This window comes from Salpingoeca rosetta (assembly GCF_000188695.1).
Source record: "Salpingoeca rosetta unplaced genomic scaffold supercont1.34, whole genome shotgun sequence".
In the NCBI taxonomy this organism is placed as follows: Eukaryota; class Choanoflagellata; order Craspedida; family Salpingoecidae; genus Salpingoeca; species Salpingoeca rosetta.
In genome coordinates this window covers 576,433-584,805 of record NW_004754900.1, presented here as the reverse complement: position 1 = coordinate 584,805, position 8,373 = coordinate 576,433, and the positions used below count along the sequence as shown (strand labels likewise).

The 8,373-nt window shown below is 55.3% G+C and overlaps 4 protein-coding genes and 2 non-coding genes across 6 annotated transcripts in view; 2 read left to right on the top strand and 4 right to left on the bottom strand.

Moving 5' to 3' along the window:
• PTSG_10787 (uncharacterized protein) overlaps window positions 1–1,704 on the bottom strand; it is a gene marked incomplete at its 3' end in the record, with an annotated part of 2,445 nt that extends 741 nt beyond the window's left edge. Inside the window, exons 1-5 of the mRNA XM_004988696.1 lie at window positions 1,372–1,704; window positions 1,028–1,117; window positions 621–827; window positions 346–410; window positions 106–170 (exon numbers count right to left, since the gene is read on the bottom strand). Coding sequence (XP_004988753.1) covers window positions 106–170; window positions 346–410; window positions 621–827; window positions 1,028–1,117; window positions 1,372–1,581 — 637 coding nt within the window. The 5' untranslated portion in view covers window positions 1,582–1,704. The remainder of the gene's footprint in view (window positions 1–105; window positions 171–345; window positions 411–620; window positions 828–1,027; window positions 1,118–1,371) is intronic.
• A 254-nt stretch (window positions 1,705–1,958) lies between these two features.
• PTSG_10786 (2,5-didehydrogluconate reductase) lies at window positions 1,959–3,025 on the bottom strand. Its single transcript, XM_004988695.1, has one exon. It carries the CDS (start codon window positions 2,951–2,953, stop codon window positions 2,033–2,035), a length of 921 nt encoding a protein of 306 aa, XP_004988752.1. The 5' UTR covers window positions 2,954–3,025; the 3' UTR covers window positions 1,959–2,032.
• A 41-nt stretch (window positions 3,026–3,066) lies between these two features.
• Window positions 3,067–5,366, top strand: PTSG_10785 (uncharacterized protein). The gene is made up of 4 exons (XM_004988694.1): window positions 3,067–3,310; window positions 3,543–3,621; window positions 3,866–4,019; window positions 4,331–5,366. Exons 1-4 carry the CDS (start codon window positions 3,131–3,133, stop codon window positions 5,181–5,183), a joined length of 1,266 nt encoding a protein of 421 aa, XP_004988751.1. The 5' UTR covers window positions 3,067–3,130; the 3' UTR covers window positions 5,184–5,366.
• A 109-nt stretch (window positions 5,367–5,475) lies between these two features.
• PTSG_20164 lies at window positions 5,476–5,547 on the bottom strand. The gene has a single exon. It is a non-coding gene; the product is annotated as a tRNA-Met (tRNA).
• Window positions 5,548–6,085: 538 nt separating this feature from the next.
• On the top strand, window positions 6,086–7,327 carry PTSG_10784 (uncharacterized protein; the record flags this gene model as incomplete). Its single annotated transcript, XM_004988693.1, has 2 exons — window positions 6,086–6,173; window positions 6,393–7,327. 2 exons carry the CDS (start codon window positions 6,086–6,088, stop codon window positions 7,325–7,327), a joined length of 1,023 nt encoding a protein of 340 aa, XP_004988750.1.
• A 797-nt stretch (window positions 7,328–8,124) lies between these two features.
• On the bottom strand, window positions 8,125–8,196 carry PTSG_20163. The gene has a single exon. It is a non-coding gene; the product is annotated as a tRNA-Met (tRNA).
• Between the last annotated feature and the right edge of the window lie 177 nt (window positions 8,197–8,373).

The window sequence follows — 8,373 nt, the reverse complement described above, 5'->3', positions numbered from 1 at the left end:
CACCACACACACACACACACACACACACACACACACACACACACACACACATACACGCACACACACACGCACACACACACACATTTGACACTGAAGATGACTTACGGAGTTGTTGGCCTTGTGTGGTCACTTCCTCTGCCATGTTTTGGAGGATGCTGTGAATGTCTTGCCTGTGATGATGCGAAGTGTGTTGACGGGCGGCGTGAGAGGAATGCACAGCGAGTGCATAACAAAAGCGTGACAACTGCATGCAGGAGAAAGAGGTAATCGCGACGCTTGCGAACGCGCTCATCACCATAATCATCATCATTATCATCATCATGGCCGTCATGGCGATTAACTCACATGTCCTGGTGCAGTTGCTGCACACCCTTTTCTCGCTGCTGCACAAACTGCGTCTGCTCCTCAACCTGCACGAGAAGAACACAGGGGCATGTGTGTGTGAAATGTGGCAGGGTGCCTTTTCCCACAACCACTTACACATGCACGCACTTACACACACACACACACACACACACACTTACACATGCATGTGCACACACACACACACGCACACGCACGCACACACAAACGGATGCACACAACGTGAATGCTGCCACAAGAGTACACGTGGCGCTCACCAGCTTCCTGCGTGTCTCCTGCCATTGTTCTTGTCTGAACGGCTGCTGTTGTTGCTGCTGTTGTTGTTGCTGTTGGCGCATGCCGGCATCACCAGCACCCGACTGTCCATCGGTGCCCTCCTGTTGTTGTTGCTGCTGCTGTTGTGCCTGCTCCTCTTCGAGCAGCCGCCGCCGCTCGCGATCAACCTGAATCAGCCGCCTCTTCATCTGTGCAGATGTATGTATGTATGTATGTATGTGTGTGTGTGTGTGTGTGTGTGTGTGTGTGTGTGTGTAGGTGTGTGTGTGTGAGGATGGGCAAAGCTGCAGTCTACACGAGGAAGTCGACAACTTGGACAGCAAATAGGCAGGGCAAACACGCAAAGCAGACGAGCATGCACAGACACACACAAATGACTGCGGCGTACATCTGCCAAGTCGTCGTGAAGCCCTTTGATCTCTTCTCGCAGCTTGCGCAGCTGCGCGTCGCTCACGCCTTCTGGCCGGTCCTTTTTCAGCTGTACACGCGCAACACGAATGAGACCACATGCGATTCGCACACAAGAGAACACACACACACACACACACATACACGCACGCACGCACGCACACGCACGCACACGCACGCACGCATGCACACATTCGTCAACACACACACACACACACACACCTGAATCAGCAACACACACGCACACGCACGCACGCACACACGCACACACATACACACGCACGCACGCACAATCACACACACAACATACACATAGACATGCACCTGAATCAGCGCCGTCTCTGCATCCTTGCACGTCCGCCCGTAGTCCTGAATGGCATTGTCGACCTGCAAGGCGATGCCAAGCAGCTTGTGCGGTGTCTGCGACGCAAGGATGCGCTCACAGCGTTCAATCAACTTGACGGCGTGTCCCTTTTGCGTGTTGGCCTTGTGCACAAGCGCAAAGGCCCCACTCAGCACTTCATTCACAGGCATCGTCTGTCTGTGCTGGTCTGTTGGTGTGGTGGGCTGCGTGCTGTGCTGTGATGTGATGGAAGTTGATGGGTGCTGTCTTGCTTGTTGCTTGCTTGCTTGTTGATCTTCTTGGTTCGTGTTGCGTGGAGAAATCCAAACAAACACCAATCCTTCCCTTTGCTGACTCATCAAGATGACTTGCTTGTGGCTTGCTTGTGATTTGAAAGCTTGTGGTTCAGCTTGTGCTTGGCTTGAGGGGTGGCGCCACACACACACACACACACACACACACACACACACACACACACACACACACACACACACACACACACACACACACACACACACACACACACACACACACACACACACACACGCACTGAGGCATGGAAGGATGGGGGTCGGCAGTACCATGCAGGAAACACGTCACATTGACCCCCCCCCCCCTGTCCTGCCTCTCTCTCCTCACACCTCAGAGGTTGAGGGCTGCGAATGACTCTTGCCAGAAGATGCGGTGCCTGTGCTCGCCCGCCGTCTTGGTGATGGCGTCCACATCCTCCTGCGTGATGGTGGCGCCGCTCAGGACGCCCGCGCTCTCCTTGATGTGGTCCAGCTTGGACGACGTGGTGATGACGGCCGTGCCCTGCGCCAGGTTCCACTGCAACAGTACCTGCCCGGGCGTGAGGTTGTGCTTGGCCGCAATCTCCTGCACAAGCGCCAGCGTGGGCTCGTGCCTCTGCCCAAAGGAGGCCAGGGGCGCGTACGAGGACACCACAATGTTCTGCTCCTGGCAAAAGGCCATCAAGTCTGGCTGCAGCAGGTGTGGGTGGCACTCAATCTGGTTCACGACGGGCGCGTGCTTGCAGAAGGAGAGCAGCTCCTTGAGGTGCACCACGTGGAAGTTGCTCACGCCAATGTCCTTGATCAGGCCCTCCTCCTTGAGCGCCTCCAGCTCCTTCCATGCCGTGCGCAGGTCGGCGTCGATGTCGTTCTGCTTGATGAAGGGCGCATGCACCAGGTACAGGTCCACGTACGGGGTGCGCAGGTTGCGCAGCGTCGTTTCAACCGTCTTGCGCACGTTGGGCAGGCCGCGCCAGATCTTGGAGGTAATGAACAGGTCTTCGCGCTTGACGTGCGGGTGCTTGGTCATCCACGCCTCCAAGGCCTCGCCCGTTAACTCCTCCGTGCCGTACATCTCTGCCTCGTCAATGTGCCGGAAGCCCGCGTCCAGTGCCGCGTGCAGCGCGCCGCTCAGCTTCACCTGCGCAGACTCGCGGCTGCTGGACCCGTCCTTTGTGCGAAACCACTGCGTCCCTGTGCCAAACGCCAGCCGCGGCAGCAGCCGCCCCGTGCTCAGCGCCAAAAACTCCTCAAACACAAGCCCAGAAGACATCCCTGGCTGGTGATGTGATCGGTGTGATGGTGGGTGTTGATGTGAGGGTCGGTTGTGCAGCTGCTGGGTGGGGTGCAAGAAATTGTGATGCGACATCATAAACTGTAGAACATGTTTGCCGTGGCAGACACCATAAATTACAATTGACTTCGGTTGCGCAAAAAACGGCAGCAGGGGATGATGGCTGGTGGTTGTGGTGTGACAATGGCTGTAGCGGCAGCGGTGGTTGCGCTGCTGCTCTGCGTGGGTGCAGATGAGGTTCTGGCTGGCAGCAAGGTGAAGGCCAACGTCGCCTACTGTAACAAGCACCCTTCGGAGTGCTCCCATCCAGAGGACCAGTCAGGATTCGTCATCGGGGTGTGTGTGTGTGTCTATGTCTGTGTGTGTGTGTGTGTCTACATGAGTGTGTGTGTGTGTGTGTCTGTCTGTCTGTCTGTTTGTGTGCCTGTCTGTCTGTCTGTTTGTGTTTCTGTTTGCGAGTCAAACATGCTCGATCATGTGATAGCGTGCGCGTTGGGTGCATGCACGCTTCGTACTGGTGCATAGTGCATGCAGAAGATCTCACCTGCAAGTATCGCTGTGGTGGTAGATTGGCGTGCAAAAGAGTGGCACAAGCTCGTTGGCAGGGTTCCTCAACAAGCTGGACGGTGTCGTGAAGATGCGCAAAGGTGTGTGTGTGTGTGTGTGTGTGTGTGTGTGTGTGTGTGTGTGTGTGTGTGTGTGTGTGTGTGTGTGTGTGTGTGTGCGTGTGCGTGCGTGTGCGTGTGCGTGCGTGCGTATGTGGCCGTGTGGTGACAGCACCACCAACACCACCAAGCATTCTGTTTGGCTCGACGTTCGTTCCTGCATTGCCTTCTCACAGTGCGCGTCAACCCTCACCAATGCCACTTGCCACGTCGCGTGCGCACACAGAAATGCATTTCTTTGACCGAAACTACGTGTTGCTCAAGGACGAGATTGAGGCAGATCGCGAGCAGGGCTTGAAGAAGGCGCTGCAAGTGTATCATGACCGATGGGGCCCACAGCCTTTTGCAGATGGATGGCTGCCCATGGAAATAACTCCTGTGTACGTGCATGATGTGGTTGGATGCGAAAGTCTCCTGGGGTGTATATTGCACGCGTGTATGTGTGTGTGTGTGTCTGTGTGTCTGTGTGTGTGTGTGTTTCTGTGTGTGTGTGTGTGTGTGTGTGTGTATGTGTGTCTGTGTGTGGGTGCGTGCGTGCGTGCGTGTGGGTGTGTTTACATTTGTGTGGGAAAGGAAGAACCATTCACATAGCTATGTGAGTCTTGCATGGCGCCTCGCCTTTCCCCTCATCACACACTCAAGCCTCTGCTCCGCCTCGCACTTTTTCCATCACACACACACACACGCACAGGTACATGTATGACCGGCGTGTGGCATATCGCATGATGGAGGTGCTGCGGCCGAAGAAGGATGGTGTGCGGCTCATCGCTGTGCTGCGCAACCCTGTCCCCCGCGCTTACTCGGGCTTCTTTCAGCTGGACGAGAAGGTGGACCCAAAGGACTTCCACGACCTGGTGGCGGCAGAGGTGGACGTGATTCGCAAGTGCTACATCGATGGCCTCATGTTCGTCAACGAGCAGCACTGCCACCCTGCCGAGTACCAATACGAGGCGCTGCGCAAGTGCGTGGAGGAGAATGTGGCGGACGGGCGCCCCTGGTACGAGCGCTTCATCATCCCGCTCAACAACAACGCCAGCAAGACGACAAACGACAACGGCTATTCGTACTGGCTGCACGAGGGCATCCTGCTTCGCGGCATGTACGCAGACCAGCTCAAGAACTTCCTGTGCGCCGGGTGGAAGCCAGAGCAGATCTTCATCACCACCACCACGCACATGCACACGGAGCCCCTGGACATGACGCAACGCCTGGCCAAGTTCATTGGCCCGCCCGCCAAGCTTGCAGGCAAGTTCAAGCAGCGACTCAAGGCTGGCGACACCATCCACCGCGGCAGCAAGACCGCGGGGCACCCGCCCATGGAGGAGCGAACGCAACGGCTGCTGACCGAGTTTTATGAGGAGTACAACGAGGCGCTCGTGCACTTGCTGCGGCAACACAACTTTGCGTGCGATGTGGCGGAGGTGGAGAGGGAGCTTGGCCTGCTCGTGCGCACCAGAGCAGAGCGGGAGAGCGATGACGACGATGATGGCGGCGATGATGACGACAACGCCGCTGACGACGACGATGACGTTACCAACAAGTAGGCCCTGTGTGTGGGGGGGAGGGAGATAAGGAAGGCGAGGGATACTGTGTGGCTCTGCGTGGGGGTGGGGGTGGTGGTGGTGGTAATGGTACAGTGCTTGCAAGGGAGAGGGCGACAGCGTTATGTTCTGAAAGCATGTGCTTTGTGTTACGTGACCTACTCAAATACACAATACGAACCACAACGTGAACATGTGTGTGTGACTACATATCAAGAAGCATGAGAGAGATCCACGGACCACTGTCACTGTCATCAGACGAAACAAAAAAAAAAAGAAAGAAAGTGCTTTGCAGTAGCGATTGGCGGTTTCGATCCGCCGACCTTGGGATTATGAGACCCACGCTCTTCCGCTGAGCTAAATCGCTGTCGTATTGCTTGACGTGCACAGCTCAGCTACGACACTTGAAGGCACTGTAACTCGAGCTCTGCTGTGACGTCACAAGCAACAGGGCAGCTCACTCGCTCACAGCAGGCAGCGAAACACGCAGACCCCCAAGTGTTCTGTTTCTGTTTGATGTCTGACGACACGACACAAGCTTTACACACACAAGCTACAGGCGCACATACAGGCACACATGCATGAGCATGACACTCTCTCCCTAGCACCCTTCCTCCCCCTTGCTCCATCGCATGCTCTCCATCCATCCACTGCACTGCAGCGCCCCAATACCATCCATCCATCCTGTCACCTCTGCCTCGTCACGCTGCGTGTTCCAGCGAAAACCAATGGAAGATTTCCAAAAGGCTTCCGTCCTTTACACCCACATGCAAACAAGAAACAACCAACAGAATCAGAGAACACACCAACCACAACAACTTCTACCCTCCATCCATCCGCGGCAGAGCACAGCACAGCACAGCACAGCCGGAGCACCGACAGGTACAGGCGCAGCAGCAGCAGCCATGGCTGTTCTCGTCACCGTTACCACCATGCTCCTCTTCTTTGCACCCTGCTGCGTGGCGGAGGTGGTGATCGAGCACGACGAGCACGGTGCGCTGCACATCAACACCAGCAACCCGGCAGAGCAGCCCGTGTTTGTGAACGGGGTGGACGTGGGGAAGATGTTTGACGTCGTGCAGCAGCAGGCGATCATGCTTGAGGAGCAACAGCGTGTGAATGAGGAACTGCGAGCACAGGACCAACGGCACCAGGAAGCGCTTTGTCGGCGCCTCTCACCAGCCACAAGTGTCATCTCTGGTGTTGGGGCAGGGGTCGGTGATTGGATCGGTGGCGTGCTGGCAAACAACGGCCGCATCTACTGCATGCCATTCGCGTCAGACTCTGTGCTGATCATTGACCCAGCGGCAAACACCACCGACACCACGACCATCAGCGGCTTCGACGGAAGCAGCGGAAGCGGCGATTGGGCAGGCGGCGTGCTCGCAGACAACGGGTTGATCTTCGGGTTCCCCTTTGACGCGGAGACCGTGCTCATCATTGACCCATCGACAAACGCCGTGGATGCGACCAGCCTTGGCGGGCTGCCATCAACTGGGAACAAGTGGATCAGCGGCGTCGCCGCCGACAACGGCCTCATCTACGCCGTTCCGTGGTCCGCGGCATCTGTCCTCATCATCGACCCAGCGACCAACGCCACGGACACCACGGCCATACCCGCGTCTGCACCAGGCATGTTTAAGTGGCGTGGTGTGGTGCAAGCAAGCAACGGCCTCATCTACGGTGTGCCAAACCAAGCTGATTCGGTGCTCATCATCGACCCTGTGAACAACACCACCGACACGAGGACCGCGTTGGTTGGCATGCCGGGGGTGCGCAAGTGGCTTGGTGCTGTCCTTGCAGACAACGGTCTCATCTATGGCATTCCCTTCAAATCCTCGTCCGTCCTCATCTTCGACCCAGCCACCAACACAATAGACACCACCACCATCAACAGTGATCCCCCTGGCGACGACTACCAGTGGCGGGGCGGCGTGCTGGCCCACAATGGGCGCATCTACGCCATTCCCAGCAACGCACCGGTTGTGTTGGTCATCGACACGGCCACCAACACGATCGACATCACATCTCTCCCCGTGTCAGAGTCTCTGGACAAGTGGCAAGACGGTGTCCTCGCCAACAACGGCCTCATCTACGGCATCCCCTACGTAGCATCCGACCTGCTTGTCATCGACCCCGGCTGCTAGTGGTGGTGGTGGTGGTGGCGGTGCTGCTGCTGCTGCTGCGGTTGGCTGTGGGGCCGTGGAAGTGTCTCTTTGCCTTCTGGGAGAAGCCTCGACATGGATGCACGCATGCACACCAGGCTGGTTTTTGCTGTTGCCTCTGCATGAAGTTACAGGCAGATAGTGTGTGCAGTTGTTGTTTAAGTTGTTGTTGTTGTTGTTGTTGTTATTGTTTAAGTTGTTGTTGTTGTTTAAGTTGTTGTTGTTGTTGTTGTTGTTGTTTAAGTTGTTGTTGTTGTTGTTGTTGTTGTTGTTGTTGTTGTTGTTGTTTAAGTTGTTGATGTTGTGTTGTTGTTGTTGTTTAAGTTGTTGTTGTTGTTTTTGTTGTTGTTTAAGTTGTTGTTGTTGTTGTTTAAGTTGTTGTTGTTGTTGTTGTTGTTGCTGCTGCTGCTGTTGTTGTTGTTGCTGCTGCTGCTGCTGTTGCTGCTGCTGTCCTTGACCTTGGTCTTTCTACTTTTCCTGCCAGTGGGTTGCTGACTCTGGTTGGTGCTTGTTAGCTTGTCTCTTTCTGGTTCCATTGTCTGTGCTCGGCCTGCTGCTTGGTTACCGAGTAAGTATGTCTGTTTGTTTGCCTCTCGTGTGTCGATTCAAGCAGCGCGGTACAAGTTACTGAAGCAACAGTGAAGTGTGTGTGTGGATGTGTGCGTGTGCGTGTGCGCGTGTGTGTTGTGACAATATAAAGAAGCATCTGAGAGAAGATGCGCCACTCTTACAATGTCACTGTCATCAGACGGAAAAAAAAAAATTCAAGAGCTTTACAGTAGCGATTGGCGGTTTCGATCCGCCGACCTTGGGATTATGAGACCCACGCTCTTCCGCTGAGCTAAATCGCTGATTGCTTGGTGGGATGAGAAATTTTGAGATACATAAACCTCAATCGAAAGAATGTCAGTCACTCGGCTTGCTTACATTGAATGTTCACAGTTGCACGGTTGCTCGGTTGTGGTTGTATTGTTGTGGCGGGAACGGTGCACAAGCAAGCAAACAAGCATGCGAGACAAGAGTACAAT

Bases quoted from the DNA above. Each gene is read 5' to 3' on its own strand.
- PTSG_10786 (XM_004988695.1), bottom strand. From the start codon at position 2,953: ATGTCTTCTGGGCTTGTGTTTGAGGAGTTTTTGGCGCTGAGCACGGGG.
- PTSG_10785 (XM_004988694.1), top strand. From the start codon at position 3,131: ATGATGGCTGGTGGTTGTGGTGTGACAATGGCTGTAGCGGCAGCGGTG. The intron at 3,311-3,542 runs GTGTGTGTGTGT...CTGTGGTGGTAG, and splicing joins AGTCAGGATTCGTCATCGGG to ATTGGCGTGCAAAAGAGTGG. The intron at 4,020-4,330 runs GTACGTGCATGA...ACACACGCACAG, and splicing joins CCCATGGAAATAACTCCTGT to GTACATGTATGACCGGCGTG.